The sequence below is a fragment of the Bubalus bubalis genome, chromosome 23 (assembly GCF_019923935.1).
Source record: "Bubalus bubalis isolate 160015118507 breed Murrah chromosome 23, NDDB_SH_1, whole genome shotgun sequence".
In the NCBI taxonomy this organism is placed as follows: domain Eukaryota; kingdom Metazoa; phylum Chordata; class Mammalia; order Artiodactyla; family Bovidae; genus Bubalus; species Bubalus bubalis.
In genome coordinates, this window is record NC_059179.1 from 31,492,004 (window position 1) to 31,510,754 (window position 18,751).

General features: G+C 37.2%; 1 protein-coding gene across 5 annotated transcripts in view; it reads left to right on the plus strand.

Moving 5' to 3' along the window:
* The window catches only part of SHOC2 (SHOC2 leucine rich repeat scaffold protein), an 87,838-nt gene that overhangs the window by 16,176 nt on the left and 52,911 nt on the right, over positions 1 to 18,751 (plus strand). For all 5 annotated transcript variants that reach the window (XM_044935134.2, XM_006043927.4, XM_044935135.2 and 2 more), the window contains exon 2: positions 16,865 to 17,789. In XM_044935134.2, the coding sequence (XP_044791069.1) occupies positions 17,087 to 17,789 (703 nt within the window). In that variant the 5' untranslated portion in view covers positions 16,865 to 17,086. The remainder of the gene's footprint in view (positions 1 to 16,864; positions 17,790 to 18,751) is intronic.

Consider the following 18,751-nt stretch of genomic DNA (forward strand, 5'->3'; position numbering starts at 1 on the left):
ATTTTATCTTGAGGGCTGTGTTTGTGGGACCACCCCCTCTCCCATTCAGGTGTTTTAATTTGGATAGTTGGTTGATTAGATTTGAGTATTTGAAAAGAAAGAAAGTGAAGTCGCTCAGTTGTGTCCAACTCTTTGCGACCCCATGGACTGTAGCTTGCTGGGTTCCTTGCCATGGGATTTTCCAGGCAAGGATACTGGAGTGGGTTGCCATTTCCTTCTCCAGTGAATCTTCCTGACCCAGGGATGGAACCTGGGTCTCCCACATTGCAGGCAGACTCTTTACCATCTGAACCACCGGGAAATCCCTGAGTATTTGAAAGATTACTTTAATTACAATGTAGTGATTAGATTAAGAATAAGGTGGGGAGTGGATGCTTGAGACCAGTTACAAAGCTATTACAGGAGAATGTTCAGTGTACCTGGCTCAGGGTAGTGGCATTGAGAATAAAGAGAAGTTGAAGAGTCAGGAGTAATTTTATGGGAAGAATGAGTAGGATTTAGTGATTGTTAGGATATGAAAGATGAAGGAGAAAGAGGAGTCAGTATGACTTTAGGATTCCTGGCCCTCTCCCACTCCTATAGTTGATCTCTTCTTAGATGTTGTCTCTTTAAGAAGAAGCCTTTCCAAGGCTCATAATTGCCTTTGTGCTTCAACAGCTCTTACCACACTGTTTTTGCCTTTACACTTGTTTGTTAGCTTACAGGTAAGGATAATATGCTTTATTATGGTTGCATACTTGGCACATTGTGCAGTTCATGGCATTTAGTATATTTTAAATGTTGACTAAACGAAACTATAGTTTTTATATTTATGAAAATTGAGATATTCATAATTGAAGAAAAAGCTGGTTTCTGAACTGCCAGTATTCAGAAATTTGGTTTTATAACTTCAATATGAATCAGATCACTCCAGACACTTTTGAATATCGCTTGTAAAGCAGTTCAAATCTGAAGTATTGGCTATATTTGGCTCCTCATGAACTATTGTGGACTAATTTAAATGGGTTTGATTATAATGTTGCCCTCCTCTGGTATTGTATATTAGAGTTTTCTTTGTCCGTTTAAAAGTGAACATAACCGAACTATCATTCTCTGTTTCAAAATGAACATAGCTTTTTCTTTCCCCCCTCACTAATTGTAAAAGGAGGGAATTCTTGTATATATTTAAAAAAATGATACAAAGATAAATAAAAGTGAAAGCCATTCTTATAACCAAGGATAAACATTGCTATCATTTGATTAAGACTTTACAATTTCTACAATTTCTATATATATGTATATATGAACAATATCATTAAGTTAAAAATTGAGACAAGAAATACTTTATATATATAATTACTTATATGTGCGCGCGCGCACACACACACACACACACACACATATATCCTTCACAGGAAGAATTCTCATAACTAGTATATAGCCAAGTAACTCAATAGTAGTGGAATGCTAAATTTAAATTCCTGCAAGAGATCAGGCAGGTTACATAAATGAGTGAACTCAGTAGGGATTATATATGAGATTGTTGAGTTGGAGAGCACTGTGTGGGCACAACTTCTGTTCACCACTAGTTGGTTTTTGTCATTAATAAATGTTGACCCAGTGGTGCTCACATTTAAAAATTTTTTTTAAATGAGAAGTAGTAGTCTGAATTTGTATGTGAAACTTCCAGTGATTGCTACTGCTGCTAAGTGCTTCAGTCGTGTCCGACTCTGTGTGACCCCATAGATGGCAGCCCACCAGGCTCCTTTGTCCCTGGGATTTTCCAGGCAAGAATACTGGAGTGGGTTGCCATTTCCTTCTCCTCCAATGATTAAATATTGGCAAATTAAGAAAAATTAAAACCATGATGAGTATTATACATAATGTAACTATAGTCCGTATTTTGCCTGAATACCACAAACGGGAAGAATGGAAAGATTTCTTCACCGTCCCTAATCAAAGAAATATAGATAATATGTCATTTTTCATACATCAGATTGATAAAAATGAGAAAGAATAATGATTGTCAAGATTGAAAGAGTGTAGATTTATGCATTCTCTTTGGAAGAAGACGGTTTAGAAATACTTACACATATTTTAGTGCTTCCCTGGTGGCTCGGCCAGTAAAGAATCTGTCTGCAATGCAGGATACCAGGGTTCAGTTCTTGGATTGGGAAGATCCCCTGGAGAAGGGAATAGCAACCCACTCTAGTATTCTTGCTGAAAAAAATCTATGGACAGAAGAGCTTGGCGGGCTACGGTCCAGAGGGTTGCAAAGAGTTGGATACAACTGAGCAACTAACACTAGCATACGTATTTCAAATGCACTTTAGTTTTGACCGAACAGTTCTGCTTTCAGGACCCTGCCTTATGGAAATACTGGTTCCTGTATATAAAGATTTATGTTCAGTGAAGCATTATTTGTGCTACCTATCCCCCCACCGAAGGCAAATAGAAATAACCTAAATGTCAGTTGATAAGAAAATGATTAAGTAAATTATGGTGTAGTCATACCACAAATTATAACAATGAAAAGGAATGAAGGATATCTGTGTTCTTGTGTAGAAAGAGTCCATAGTTTGTTGTTGGTGTTGTTCAGTTGCTAAGTTGTGTCTGACTCTTTCTGACCCCATGTGTTCTTCACTGTCTCCCAGAGTTTGCTCACATTCATGTCTGTTTGAGTCAGTGATGGTTGTTTGAGTCAGTGATGGTATCTAACCATCTTGTCTTCGCCACCCCCTTCTCCTTTTGCCTTCAGTCTTGCCCAGCATCCAGATCTTTTGCAGTTGGCTCTTTGCATCAGGTGTCCAAAGTATTGGAGCTTCAACAACAGGCCTTCCAATGAATGTTCAGGGTTGATTTCCTTTAGGATTGACTGGTTTGATCTTGAAGTCCAGGGAACTTTGAAGAGTCCATAATTTACTGTTTATCATTTATGTGCAAAATTGTAAACCTAAATTTATGTGTGTATGCTATCATTTTAAATATCTGAATGAAACTCCATTGTGTGGCACCATAATTTATTGACACTTGATGTGTATGTAAGTTATTTCTAATGTTTGGTATTTGTATGCACATTTCTTTGAACATTTTTTTGACATTTGTATTTGTAATGTTGTCTCCAAAGATAAATTCCTTTGGTATATTATACAGTAACATATTAAATATCTGAGCTTTCATAGATACTTTGAAGAAATACAATTGTCTCTGAGAGTTTGCTGTTTGTAACCTTTGATCTGAGTAAATGGACCTTAGGCATAGTGGTCAGAGAACTAATAAAAAAAAAGTTGCACTGTGTTTAGTTATCTTAGATTCCTTAAGATTTTTAAGGGTAATTTAAGTACTGATTTCTGTCTGGTCAATATATGCTTATGATGCAGAGTCCAAAAGATACAGACATATGCAGCAAATATTTCTCCTATTCTGAGACTTCTGCCTAGTTTTCTTTCCTGCAAAACCACTCTCAGTTTTGTGGGTACCTCTGTATTTTGTACATATAAGCATATATTTATATATATATATTTTCCCATAAATAGCACAATATGCTGTTCTACACCTGGGTTTTTCTCACTTATTTATAATTAATATATTTTTGCAGTGCTTTGTATGTTCTACAACCTGTTTTAACAAGCATTTTAGTACTTATTACTAATCTTCATCACAATCTTCATGCCACATCTTGAGAAGTAGGTAGTATTATTTCATCCTCCTCTTACAAAGAAATTAACTAAGGCATAGAAACTTTAAAATGCTAGGTAGTTGGGGAACTGGAAATTGAATTCCAGCAGTCTGTCTACAGAGTTCTAACTATTACCCAGAAAGCTTTACTGTCTCAATTGTGTTATACCAGTACATGGTTGTTGACCATTCTTTTTAGTAATTGCAAAGTATTTCACTGAATAAAAAATAATGTATATAACCATGGCCTTGGTGATGGGCATTTAGGTTACTTGAATATATTATTGTTTACATATAGTTCTACAATGAATATCCTTGTGCCAATATAATCCCTGTGTCATTTTGAACATACAGAATCTGCATGTATTTCATTTTCATCCTTTCACGTTTGGGCAGGATGAGGGTGAATCTAGTATGCACAGTTATATTTTATTTTGTGATCTAATATCAGACTTTTTCCTTTAATGGGTATGTTTCGTTCATCTGTGTTTATTATATCTTTATGTTTATTTCCTTATCTTTTATACCTAAGAGAGTAAGATACAGATCAAGCTATAACTATTAAGGTGTACTTAAAGGTATAAAGCAGCATAAAGTATTGTGAAAGTGAAAGTATTAGTCACTCAGTCGTGCCTGACTCTTTGTGACCCCATGAACTGTAGCCCACCAGGCTCCTCTGTCAGTGGAATTCTCCAGGCAAGAATACTAGAGTAGGTAGCCATTCCCTTCTCCAGGAGATCTTCCCAACCCAGGGATTGAACCTGGGTCTCCTGCAGTGCAGGTGGTTCTTTACCATTTGAGCCACCAAGGAAGCTCTAATATTTGGTAATATTCATCTATGAAGCTGTCTGGTTCTGGACTTTGGTTGGTTGAGAATTTTTTGATTACTGATTTGATATCATTCCTGATAATTAGTCTGTTCATATTTTCTGTTTCTCCCTGATTCAGTTGTGAGAGATTGTACATTTCTAGGAATTTGTCCTTTTTTTCTATGTTGTCCATTTTATTACCATATGATTGTTCATAGTAATCTCTTGTGATCATTTGTTTTGTGGTGTTGGTTTTAACGTCTTTTCCATTTTTGATTTTATTTATTTGGGCCCTCTCTGATGAGTCTGCCTAAAGGTTTAGCAACTTTGTTTATCTCTTCAAAGAACTCGCTTTTAGTTTCATTGATCTTTTCCATTGCCTTTTTTTTTTTTTTGCTTTTTAGTCTCTGTTTCATGTATTTTTGCTCTGATCTTTATGATTTCTTTGCTTCTGCTGACATTAAGTAAGTAAGTATGTATTAGTTGCTCAGTTATGTCTGACTCTTTGCAACCCCATGGACTGTAGCCAGCCAGGCTTGCCTGTCCATGGGATTCTCGAGGCAGGAATACTGGAGTGGGTTGCCATTCCCTTCTCCAGGGGATCTTCCTGACCCAGGGATTGAACCTGGGTCTCATGCATTGCAGGCAGATTCTTTACCATTTTTGAGCCACCAGACAATGGGTTTTGTTATTTCTTCTTTTTCTAATTCCTTCAAGTGTAAGGTTAGGTTGTTTGAGATTTTTAATGCAGCCTGAGATACACTTGTATTACTGTTTCCCTCTTAGAACTGCATTTGCTATGTCTCATAGATTTTGGCTCAGTGTATTTTCATTTATCTGTTTTTTTTTTAAATTTTGCCTTAATTTCTTCAGTAATCCATTGATGTTTAGTGTGTTCAGCCTCCATGTATTTGTGTTTTTTGCAGTGTTTTTCCCTTGTTGATTTCTATTCTCACAGCCTTGTGATTATAAAAGTTGCTTGATACAATTTTAGTCTTCCTAAATTTACTGACTTTTTTTTGTGGCCTAGCTTATAGTCTATCCTGGAGAATGTTCCATATGTGCTTGAAAAGAATGCTTATTCTGCTACTTATGGATGGAATGTTCTCTGTATATTGGGTTGGCTAAAAAGTTCTTTTAGTTTTTAAGTAAGTGATATATTTTTCATTTTCACCAAGAACTTTATAGAACAACATATTCACCATTTTGTTCCCCTACCTTCTGCCTTTTTTCAGGCAACTTCATAATTCCATCTTCCCAAAACTTTTTATCTTTTTGAACAAAGAACTATTCCAGGTGTCTTTTACAGTCTTCCAGGAAATTGAAGTTTTTTCCATTAAGAGAATTTGTAAAGGCCAAAATTAATAGAAATCCAAAGGAGCAATGTCTAGTGACTATGGTGGATGAATCAGAACTTCCCAGCCAAACTGTAGCAGATGATATTTACTACTTTTGTCTTTTAAACTGTGGAAAATTCTGAAAGAGATGGGCATACCAGACTACCTGACCTGCCTCTTGAGAAACCTATATGCAGGTCAGAGAGCAACAGTTAAAAGTGGACATGGAACAACAGACTGGTTCCAAATAGGAAAAGGAGTATGTCAAGGCTGTATATTGGCACCCTGCTTATTTAACTTCTGTGTAGAGTACATCATGAGAAACGCTGGGCTGAAAGAAGCACAAGCTGGAATCAAGATTTCCGGGAGAAATATCAATAACCTCAGATATGCAGATGACACCACCCTTATGGCAGAAAGTGAAGAGAAACTAAAGAGCCTCTTGATGAAAGTGAAAGAGGAGAGTGAAAAAGTTGGCTTAAAGCTCAACATTCAGAAAACTAAGATCATGGCATACAGTCCCATCACTTCATGGGAAATAGATGGGGAAAGAGTGGAAACAGTGTCAGACTTTATTTTTTTGGGCTCCAAAATCACTGCAGATGGTGACTGCAGCCATGAAATTAAAAGATGCTTACTCCTTGGAAGGAAAGTTATGACTAACCTAAATAACATTCAAAAGCAGAGACATTACTTTGCCAACCAAGGTTCATCTAGTCAAGGCTATGGTTTTTCCTGTGGTCATGTATGGATGTGAGAGTTGGACTGTGAAGAAAGCTGAGTGCCGAAGAATTGATGCTTTTGAACTGTGGTGTTGGAGAAGACTCTTGAGAGTCCCTTGGACTGCAAGGAGATCCAACCAGTCCTGGGTGTTCATTGGAGGGACTGATGCTAAAGCTGAAACTCCAATACTTTGGCTACCTCATGCGAAGATTTGACTGCAGGGAGGGATTGGGGGTAGGAGGAGAAGGGGACGACAGAGGATGAGATGGCTGGATGGCATCACTGACTTGATGGACATGAGTTTGAGTAAACTCCGGGAGTTGGTGATGGACAGGGAGGCCTGGTGTACTGTGATTCATGGGGTCGCAAAGAGTCGGACACGACTGAGCGACTGAACTGAAGTGAACTGACAAGGTTTATCAGTCTGTTATATATTTTCCTTTACCAATGAGACTTTTCCTTTTGTAATTTTCATATTTCTAGTTGTGGCCTTTTCTTTAACATTTCTTACAAAACTGATTGTGATGTTGAACTCTTTTAGGTTTTGCTGGTCTGTAAAACTTTTGCTCTTTCCTCCAAATCTGAATGAAAGCTTTGCTCAGGAGAGTATTCTTAATTGTAGATTTTTGTCTTTCATTTTTTAAAATATATCATGCCTTTCTTTCTCTTCTGGTCTGTGGAGTTTCTGCTGAAAAACAGCTGGTAGTTTTATGTATATAACTTACTGCTTTCCCCTTGCTACTTTTAATATTCTCCCTTTATCTCTTACTTCTGCTATTTTAATTACCATGTATCTTTGATGTGGTCCTCTTTTGATTGATTCTGTTTGGAATTCTGTGCTTTCTGGACCTGGGTGTCTTGTTTCCTTCCCTAGGTTAGGGACGTTTCCAACTGTTTTGTACTCAGATATGTTCTGTTCCGCCCCCGTCCCGCCCCCCACCCCACACACATTTCTGGGATCTCTGTATGTGAATGTTAGTATGCTGATGTTGTCCTAGAGGTTTCTTAGACTGTCCGTATTTCTTTTTATTCTTTTTTCTTTTCAGCTCTAGTGATTTCCATTGTTGTTTTTAGCTCACTCCTTTATTCCTTTTCATCATCTAATCTGCTGTTGTTTCCTTCTAATGTATTTACTTCATTTATGGTATTCTTCATCTCTATTTGGTTGCTCTTCATATTTTCTAACTCTTTGTTAAATCTTACTGTGTTTATTCCTTCTTCTCCCAAGTTCTTTGAGCATCTCTAAGACCATTACCTTGTACTCTTTATTGGGTAGATTCCTTATCTCCACTTAGTTCTTTTTCTGGGGTTTTAACTTGTTCCCCCTTATTTTGCCTGTTTTTGTGCTCAGTCACCTCTGACTCTTTGTGACCCTATGGAGCGTAGTCTGTCAGGCTCCTCTGTCCATGGGATTGTCCTGGCAAGAATACTGGAGTGAGTTGCCATTTCCTTCTCCAGGGGATCTTCCTGACTGGGGGATTGAGCCTGTTTCTCCTGTATCTCCTGCATTGCAGGCAGACTCTTTACCACTGAGCCACCAGGGAATCCCAGGTTCCTGCTTTCATTTCTATTTATTCAAAAGGTTGTTTACATTTCCTGATCTTGGAATAGTGGCCTTATATAGAAAATGTCTTAGAGGTCCTCATAGCACACTCCTCTGTAGTCACCAGAGATTTAAGTTCCAAAAATGTCCTCTGTGTGAGTTCTTTTGGCCTTTGTGTTGTGGTGGGCTACCTTCTGTGGGTACACTGAGATGTGGCTGGCCTGGTTGGTTGCCAGGCCCCACCTTTTGTGGAGGCTACTGGCAGCTGGTAGGTAAGGCTGGGTCCTGGCACATTTGGCTCCATGGACAGAGGAGTCCTGTGGTGGTGCTGGCCTGCCAGTGGGTGGGCTGAATCTTTAAAGACTGGCTGTGGGGCCACAATAGTTCTGGAACTGATGTTGGCCCACTGGTGAGTGGGGCTGAGGCCCAGGGGATCCTGGGGCTTGTGCTGTCCAATAGTGGGTAAGCCCTGTCAGCCTACTGGTAGGTAGAGCTGGATCCTGGAGTCTCTGACTGTGGGGCCTCAGGGTCCCAGACTTGGTGTTAGCCCACTGGTGGGTGGCACTGAGGCCCAGGAGGTCATAGTTTTTCTGTTTATCTTTTGGATGTTTGAATTATATTAACTAGTGTTTTCTTCAAGAGCAATTAATAGGAACAATATTCCTTCAGTTCTTACATGTTTAATAATATTTACCTGTTTTTATACTGAACTATATTGTTAGAACTCAGTATTAATTCTTGGTCATATTTTTTTGTCCTTGAAGACTCTTTGCAGTTGATCTACTGTTTTTGCCACTGAGTCCCTCCTCCTGTTTGTTTTTAGGTAGCAGTGAGTTTGTATAGATTCCCCAAGAATTCTCTTTGAATCCTTGAAGTACAGTAGTTTCCCCCTTTAAAATTTATGTTTTTCTTTTTTCTTTTTTTTTTTTTTTACCTTACAGTATTGTATTGGTTTTGCCACACATCAGCATGAATCTGCCACGGGTGTACACGTGTTCTCCATCCCAAACCCCCCTCTCACATCCCTCCCCATACCATCCCTCTGGGTCATCCCTGTGCACCAGCCCCGACCATCCTGTATCATGCAAAAATCTATGTTTTTCAATAGTACTTTTAACCAAATTCCTTTAGATCAGAAATTAGCTAGCAGATATGTACATTTAACATTAGAATACAGGATAGAGACTGAATTAGGTTACAAGGCAAGTCTAATTTAATATAGCTAGAACTCCTCAAGTCTCTGAACATCCAGTCCCCCCCCTCACTTATGGGAATAATTCTCTTTATCCTAGGCAAGAGAAAAATAGTTAGAAAATAAGCATGTACTCTTTTTAAATTTTGTATTGGAGTATAGTTGCTTTAAAATATTCTATAAATTTCTGCTGTACAGCAAAGTGAATCAATTATATGTACATATATATTCACTCTTAAGATTCTATTCCCTTATAGATCATCAGAGTATTGAGTAGAGGTCACTGTGCTATGCAGTAGACTCTTTTTAGTTATCTGTTTTATATATAGTAGTGTGTGTATGTCTCCCAACCTCCCAATTTATCCCTCCCCCACTTCCCTCTTGGTAAAAATAAGTTTGCTTTCTATATCTGTGACTCTTTCTGTTTTCTAAATAGGTTCATTTGTACATTTTTTTTTTAAGGTTCCACATATAGACAGTATCATACGCTGTTTGATTTACTTCACTCCCTATCTAGTTCTATCCATGTCACTGCAAATGGCATTTTTCATTCTTTTCTATGACTGAGTAATATTCCATTGTGTAATATATATTACATCTCTGTTGATGGACATTTAAATTGTTTTCATGACCTGACTAGGGTGAATAGTGCTGCAATGAACATCGGGGTATGTGTATCTTTTTGAATTATGGTTTTCTCTTGATACATGTCCAGGAGTGGGATTGCGGGATCCTATGACACTATTACTAGAAGGGACTAGTCAGTACTAGTTTTTAATAATTAGTGCATGGGCCACAGATGTATGAGTCAGGCTCTTTTCTAAATTGAGCTGTGTTATCACTTTCTAGTGGTCAGTTATTGAAACATTGATATATTCTATTAATGGAAAAGTAGAGCTAATTGGTGGTAGAGTTAAACTGTAAGGTACTGAATTAAAATTAATTTATAAAATATATTCTTTTTATCATACTTTTCAGGAAGATACAACTCAGTAGAAAATAATTGAACTTGTTGAATTGAAAGTTATATGAATTGTGCATTTAGGCATATAATAATATGTGGAAGAAATTTCTCATTTGCTCAGAAATTTCTTAATTTCTCAGATTTGTTAATAAACTACTGCTGCTGCTAATTCACTTCAGTCATGTCCGACTCGGTGCGACCCCATAGACGGCAGCCCACCAGGCTCCCCTGTCCCTGGGATTCTCCAGGCAAGAACGCTGGAGTGGGTTGCCATTTCCTTCTCCAATGTATAAAAGTGAAAGTGAAGTCACTCAGTCGTGTCCGACTCTTCATGACCCCATGGACTGCAGCCTACTAGGCTCCTCCGTCCATGGGATTTTCCAGGCAAGAGTACTGGAGTGGGGTGCCATTGCCTTCTCCGTAATAAACTACTAGTGTGATCTATATGGAGGGAGAATAATTTTGTAAAGATATTTAGATTTTCTGTATTGGGTTTTTTAATTTAGCATTTCTTAAGACTATAGAAAGCAATCCTACCTTTTTCAGTCTTGCCCTGTTAAAAATTTTCCTTGATTCCTGTGTCAATCCTGATTATTTACATGGTTATGTATAACCCTTTAATGTATTCTGAAATAGTATAGTGGTTATGACATGGGTTTTGGAGTTGGAACTGTGTTAGCCTTGTGACTTAGTCAATTATGGTCTGTGTGATCTTTGACAAGTTGTTTGATTACTCTTGAGCCTTAGTGTTCTTATCTATAAATGGATGTTAATCTGGCTCAAAATTGTTGCAAGGACTTCATGAGATAAGAGCTAAAAGCATTTAGCACTGTGCCTGACAAGTAGTAAGTACTAAATAAACATTATCTGCTGCTACCTCTAGTGTTATTATTGTCAGACTCCCACCATGCTGTTGGGCAGATAATTTAACTTCCATAAACCTTAGTTAAGGTGAAAGTGAAAGTGAAGTCGCTCAGTCGTGTCTGACTCTTTGCGACCAGTGGACTGTAGCCCACCAAGCTCCTCCGTCCATGGGATTCTCCAGGCAAGAATACTGGAGTGGGTTGCCATTTCCTTCTCCAGGGGATCTTCCCGACCCAGGGATCAAACCCAGGTCTCCCACATTGCAGGCAGACGCTTTAGCCTTTGTACCACCAGGGAAGCCCTTAAATACAAGAATCAGTCTCTCAGAAAACCTCCTATAGAGACACAGAACTTCAGATCCAAGTACTAACATCAGAGATTTCAAGGGAGGAAAGGAAGCCAGGTTGAAAGAAGAAGGGGGAGGAGGCGGGGTGGGTGGCGAAAGGGGTGGCCTTACAGATGTCCCCTGCCACCTACAGATACCCAGGCATTATGGGACTTTTCCCTGGGCCTCCAGAGAAGGGAGGACTGGAAACTCGGCCCTACCAGAAATCAGACAAGACCAGGACCAGAATTTGAGTTCTCTGCCAAGAGGAGGTGATCAGTCTCCAATCCTCAGCTCAGGCTGAGGGCCCTTCAACCAGATTCCTGTGTCTAGGACCGGGGGACTAGAAAAACAGGGAAGGATAGAAAGGGTTAAGGAGAGGAGGCGGGGGGAGGGGGGGGGAGAGAGAGAGAGAGAGAGAGAGAAGGGGAGAGAGAGAGAGAGAAGGGGAGAGAGAGAGAGAGAGAGAAGGGGAGAGAGGTCAGTAAAGTCTCATCTGTTAATGAGAGTAACACTCCTGGGGTGCCCTGCTTAACAGATGGTCACTTTGGAAATCAAATATAATCGTGTGATAGTAGTTTATAAATTTCTCAGCCTATCTGAAAAGAGGGAGCAAGTCTTGTACCATTAGGATTGGGCAGGTAAAAGCAGAGGCAATGGAGATCTGCTTTTTTGGGAAAGGGTTTAACTGAAGACTTGATAACAGATTTGCTAGACTGAGGCAGATGTAGATACATAAGTTCCTTTCCTGATAAGTCAGGCTCAAAGTACATATCTGTTTCATCAGTGTTCTCCATGTGGTATGTGTAAGATCCTAGATGAAGAGTTTGTGGCAAAGTCCAAACTCAAGCTCAGTGTCCATGGCCCTTTATGATTTGGTCTCAACTTCAATTTCTTTACCTCATGCCCTGGCATTTCCTTTTCTTGTCTCTCTCTCTCTCTCTCTCTCTCTCTCTCATCACCCAGTATCTTTTTCCAGAGAGAGAGGTAAGCAGTTAAATGAACAGTTAGAGGATGTATTCTTTTATTTTTTTCTGTGTTATTACACAGATTTGTAACTCTCACATACATTTATATTTTTATTCAAACAAAAAATGCCAAATTAATCATATTATGAAGAAGCGACATTTTCAAAAAGTCTTTACTGGATTATATGCCCATCAGCAGTCTATGAGAGTATAAGTGTCTCTGTGTCCTCACCAGCACAATTCTTTTTTTAGTTTTTAATCAGTTTGATAGGTATTATTTCTCATAGTTTGTTAAATAAATATTCTTCTAATAACTAGAAGAAGATGGCGTTCTAAATCTTTCATACAGCCAGAAGAGGACTCAGAGTTCATTTGCCCATTTGCTTCAAAATGAAAACATAACTTTGGACTCTACTGAAATCCACTTGTCAAACATTGGGTTAGCGTTCTACTTACTTGTCTTTACAACTGCAACTTAGAAGCCACCTTGGAACCACAGCTTAGAAACCACCATCCTGAATTTGATGTTTCTCAATCCTTTGTGTGTCTAAATGTATGTTTTGGTTTTTTTTTTTTTGGCAAAGAATTAAAAAATTTACACAAGTAGAAATACAAAGGCCTAACAAACATTTGAAAATGAATGTCAAGAAATACAAATTAAAACCATGAGAAGTACAATATTGGTTCAAAGTCAAAAATATTTTTAAAAAGAAAAAAAAAGGACTGTCTATGGTATGATAAATGTGTTCACAAACCATATATATTAATTTGGATGTATTGAAACATTATACAGATGGAACCATTCTTTATCATTCTGCAATTTATATGTTTTCTGTCTTTTTAAAACTTTTTATTTTATATTGGAATATAGTGGGTGAAAATGTTGTGTTAGTTTCAGGAGTACAGCAAAGTGATTCAGTTATACATATATATATAGCTACTCTTTCCTGTTTAGGTTGTTACATAATATTGAGCAGAGTAGATTCTTGTTGGTTATCCATTTTAAATATAACTGTGTGTACCTGTCAGTCCTAAACTCCCTACCTGTCTCTTTCCACCTCGCTGCCCTGGTAACTGTAAGTTCTCTATGAGCCTGTTTCTGTTTTGTAAATAAGTTCATTTGTATCATTTTTTTTAGATTCTGCATAGAAGTGGTATCATATTTCACTTTCTCCTTCTAACAATTCACTCAGTTTCTGGGTCCATCCATGTTTGCTGCTGCAAGTGGCATTACTTCATTCTTTTTAATGGCTGAGTATTATTCCATTGTGTTATATATACCACATCTTCTTTATCCAGTCCTCTGTCGTTGAACACTTAGGTTTTTTCCATGTCTTGGCTGTTGTAAACAGTACAGAAATCCTTTCGGATTCTAATATGCATGCCCAAGAGTGGGGTTGTAGGATCTTATGATAGCTCTCTTTTTAATTTTTTTAAGGAACCTCCATACTGTTCTCTACAGTGGCTATACCAGTTTACATTCCCACCAACCATGTAGGAGAGTTCCCTTCTCTCCGCACTCTCTCTAGCATTTATTGTTTGTGAATTTTTGGATGATAGCCATTCTGACTGATGTGAGGTGATATCTCACTGTAATTTTGATTTGCAGTTCTCTAATAATTAGTGATGTTGAACATCTTTTCATGTGCCTCATGGCCATCTGCATATCTTCTTTGGAGAAATGTCTATTTAGGTCTTATACCCTTTTTTGATTGAGTTGTTTTGATGATATTAAGCCCCATGAACTATTTGTAAATTTTGGAAACTAATCCTTTGTTGGTCATGTCATTTGCAAATATTTTCTCCAATTCTGTGGGTTGTCTTTTTGTTTTGTATGGTTTCCTTTGTTATGCAAAAGCTTTTACATTTAATTAGGTCCCATTTGTTCATTTTTGTTTTTATTTCCATTACTCTTGGGGGATGGACTGAAAAAGATATCACTGCGATTTATGTCAGAAAGTGCCTAAGTGTTCCTGTAAGAGTTTTATAGTGTCTGGTCTCATATTTAGGTCTTTCATTCATTTTGTGCTTATTTTTGTGTATGTTAGAGAATGTTCTGATTTCATTTTTTTACATCTATTGAATAGCTATCCATTTACATTTAAAATAATTATCAATATATATGTTCTTATTACCATTTTCTCACTTGTTTTGGGTTTGTTTTTAATAGGCCTTTTTTCTTCCCTTCCTCTTCTGTTCTGTTCTCTTTCAGTTTGATGACCATTTTTAGTGTGTTTGGACTGCTTTTTCTTTTTTGTCTGTTTATCATAGTTTTGCGATTTGTTGTTCCCATGAGATTTTGATATAGCAGTCTAATATATGTGCAAGGTTGTTTTAAGTTCGCTGGTCTGTTTCCCACCTAGAAAAGTTCCCTTACCATTTGTTGCAGAGCTGGTCTGGTGGTGCTGGTTAGCTTTTGCTTGTCTGTAAAACATTTGATGTCTCTGTCACATCTGACTGAGAGCCTTGATGGGTACAGTATTCTTTTTTTTTTTTTTTTTTTTTTAATTTGTTTGGCTGCATCACATCTTAGTTTGTGGCGTGCAAGATCTTTAGTTGTGACATGTGGGGTCTAGATCCTTGACCAGGGATTGAACCTGGGTCCTTGCACTGGGATTGCAGAGTCTTAGCCACTGGACCACCAGGGAACTCCTAGCATATTCTTGGTTGTAGGTTTTTCCCTTTCATCAGTTTAAATATGTCATACCACTCCCCTTGGGCCTGCAGAGTTTTGCTGAGAAATCAATCAGCTGATAACTATATGGGAATTCACTTGTATGTTATTTATCATTTTTCCTTTGTTGCTTTAAATTTTTTTTTTTTCCCTTTAATTACTATGTGTCTTGGCATGTTCTTCCTTGGGTTTATTCTGCCTGAGACTCTCTGAGCTTCCTGGACTTGGGTGACTGTTTCCTTTCCCATGTTAGGGATGTTTTTAGCTATTATCTCTTCAGATATTTTCTCAGGTTCATTCTCTCTCTATTCTCCTTCTGGGACCCCTATAATGCAAATGTTGATGCATTTAATGTTGTCCAGAGGTCTCTCAGACTGTCTTCATTTCTTTTTATTCTTATTTTTTCTTTTCCATGGCAGTGATTTCCACCATTCTGTCTTCCATGTCACTTATCTGTTCTTCTACTTCAGTTATTCAGCTGTAGATTCCTTCGAGTGTATTTTTCATTTCAGTTATTGTATTTATCTCCGTTTGTTCTTTAGTTCTTCTTGTTCAGTCACCAAGTCATGTCTAACTCTTTGGGACTCCATGGACTGCAGCCCTCCAGGTTTCCCTGTCCTTTATTAACCAGTCTGTCTTCTTGTATCTACCTTTCAGAATATTCTGCTAGTTGCTTCATGTGTTTTGTCAGGGTTTTAAGTTACAATTAATGTGAAAAACAGAATATTTTTCTAACTTGTATGGAATTATTATTATTCTAACTTGTATGGAATCAGAAGTCTTCTATTGTAATTTAAGATTCAGTATTGTAAAGCTTTCACATATGCATTTAAGGTAAGATTAGGGAATATATTTAGTATATATGGCTTATTGATGTGTTTTTCTGAGTAAATAATTATTAAATGTGATGATCAACATTCTAGTCTTATACCAAGAATAGATCATATTAGCCTAGTGTTGTCTTACTTCCATCTCCCCCTTGTATTTTCAACCTTTGTGGGTCATTTTGGTCAGTCATTTTTACCAGTGAACTGTTCCTATTTCTAAGAACCCTTAATCCTTCTTACTGTCAACTGAAAAAGTTACCTTTTCAGTTCCTAGAATATAGGTTTCATGTATATTGCTCTGTTACTGTTTCTCAAAAGGGGTACTTAGAGCCCCTGTCCTGATGTATTTGCTGTTTTCCATATGTATCTCAATTTTGTTCCTTTACTCCACTGCTCTCCATTCTGTCATGATTGCCTTTCAAGTCTTTCCTTTTGCTTGAAACTGTTTGTTAATTAGCTGCAGATATAGCAGTTTTACTGTAGGAGTTAGGCATGTAGGCAATGTACCACCATTTTGGAATCTTAGTTTCATTACTTTGCCAAGATCACAAAGCTGGTTATTTAAAGATATTTCTGTGCCTCAGTTGTCCCTGTGTGTAAGACAGGGATAAGGATTTATCTCAGGGCTGATATAGAATTAATGTTTGTAAATTCCTTGCAGTGGTGTTTGTTCATAGAAAGTACTTAGACATTAGCTGCTGTGGTGATTTCTCCATGTTTCATCACTTTAGAATTTTGCATTTTGATTACTTGTTCTTATCTTACCACTTCCTGTTAGATTGTAAATTCCTCAAAGTTAGAATCTGTTTTATTAATTTTTAGTTTTTTAATGGGTTTTGTAAAGTAGAAGGTGTTCAATATTTACTGTTTCAAATCATAGGAAAATAGCAAAATTGTCAGTAAGATTGTTTGCAGCACCAATTTACTTAATATAAATTATAACCTAAAGTAATTTAATACTCTCTCTGTATTATATTTCAGGAATTCTAATGAATCATTGATTGACCAGCACCATTTTACCAGTTGGAATGAGTAATCAGAAATGGGCATAGTGGTTTTAGATCCAGCATGTAACAGATGGAGATTACTTCTTCAAGCCAACACCTTTTTTGACTGTGTAGGATCTTTGTCTCTTCATCTTTGAATTTCTTTTGTTGGTAAATAAAAGGAGTTCATGTAGTTTTTGCCCTAGCTTGAGTCACCATGAGTAGTAGTTTAGGAAAAGAAAAAGACTCTAAAGAGAAAGATCCCAAAGCACCATCAGCCAAGGAAAGAGAAAAGGAGGCAAAAGCCTCTGGAGGTTTTGGGAAAGAGAGCAAAGAAAAAGAACCTAAGACCAAAGGGAAAGATGCCAAAGATGGAAAGAAGGACTCCAGTGCTGCCCAGCCAGGGGTGGCTTTTTCGGTTGATAATACGATCAAACGGCCAAATCCAGCACCTGGGACTAGAAAAAAGTCTAGCAATGCAGAGGTGATTAAAGAGCTCAACAAATGCCGAGAAGAGAACTCAATGCGTTTGGACTTATCCAAGAGGTCTATACACATATTGCCATCATCAATCAAGGAGTTGACTCAATTAACAGAACTTTATTTATATAGCAACAAATTACAGTCCCTCCCAGCGGAAGTGGGCTGTCTAGTAAATCTCATGACACTGGCTCTAAGTGAAAATTCACTTACCAGTTTGCCTGACTCTCTCGATAACTTGAAGAAGCTGCGGATGCTTGATTTAAGGCATAATAAACTGAGAGAAATTCCTTCAGTGGTGTATAGGCTAGATTCTCTCACCACTCTTTACCTTCGCTTTAATCGTATAACTACTGTGGAAAAAGACATCAAAAACCTGTCAAAACTCAGCATGCTTAGCATTCGAGAGAACAAAATCAAACAACTACCTGCTGAAATTGGTAAGAGGCCTTGCATTACTTTTATTATTTATAGTATTTATTATGCTAAATAGTTTTGTTGAGTTCTTTTCCATATCAGAAAGTGTCTAATAACTTGCATTAAAAAAAAAAAACAAAACTAGTTTCTAAGATCTGTCTTTAGCTTGCTTTAATCGGTTTTATGATATTAATAGTACATGGTTTGAGATCATTTTATAGACCTAGAAAATGACTTAGAACGTAAATGCAATTGGGCCTTTTTCACACAAAACTAATCTACTTTCATTTTCATTGGGAAATAGTAAATTTGAAGCAGAAAAAAATTCTTGCCAAAGTTTTTAGTTGTTAACCATCTGCTTTTAAAGTATTTACAGATAGCATTATGTAAGATGCTTTAAGGCTATGTTTTCCCATTTTCTGACATTCTCCTTTTTACCTGAAAATGTTTGTTTAAATTCACATCTCTTTTCTACCTAATTTACCACAAAAGATTGGCATATAAGAGTCTTGTGAAGAAGCTGGGTGGTAAGCAAGTTGAAAAATTTTTTTCATTTTGAAAATACTTATATGTTCATTAAAAACAATCTAAGGATGCAGAAAAGTACAGAGGCAGCTATAGTTAATGTCAACACTTAGTATTTTGATAGCTTTCATTGTTATTTTTACACCTAAAGCTATATGTACTAAAAAAAGGGGGAATGCTTTTAAAAGAATGGATAGACGGATAAAAAATAGGAAATATACATGTGTAAACAAGTCAGTAAAAAGTTACTTGTTTGATATTTTTAATTAAAAAATTTTTTTCAGCAACTTTTGGAATATAGTAAACTGTTGATTTACCAGATTTGAGAAATTGATAAAGGTGTTGTCTTTGTAGGCCCTTTTTATGAGAGTTCAAAAACTTGACATAAAAATTGATTATGTAACTTTTAAATATAAGTTTCTTTTTTTGTGGGTGAAAGATTTATTCTGAATAAAACAGG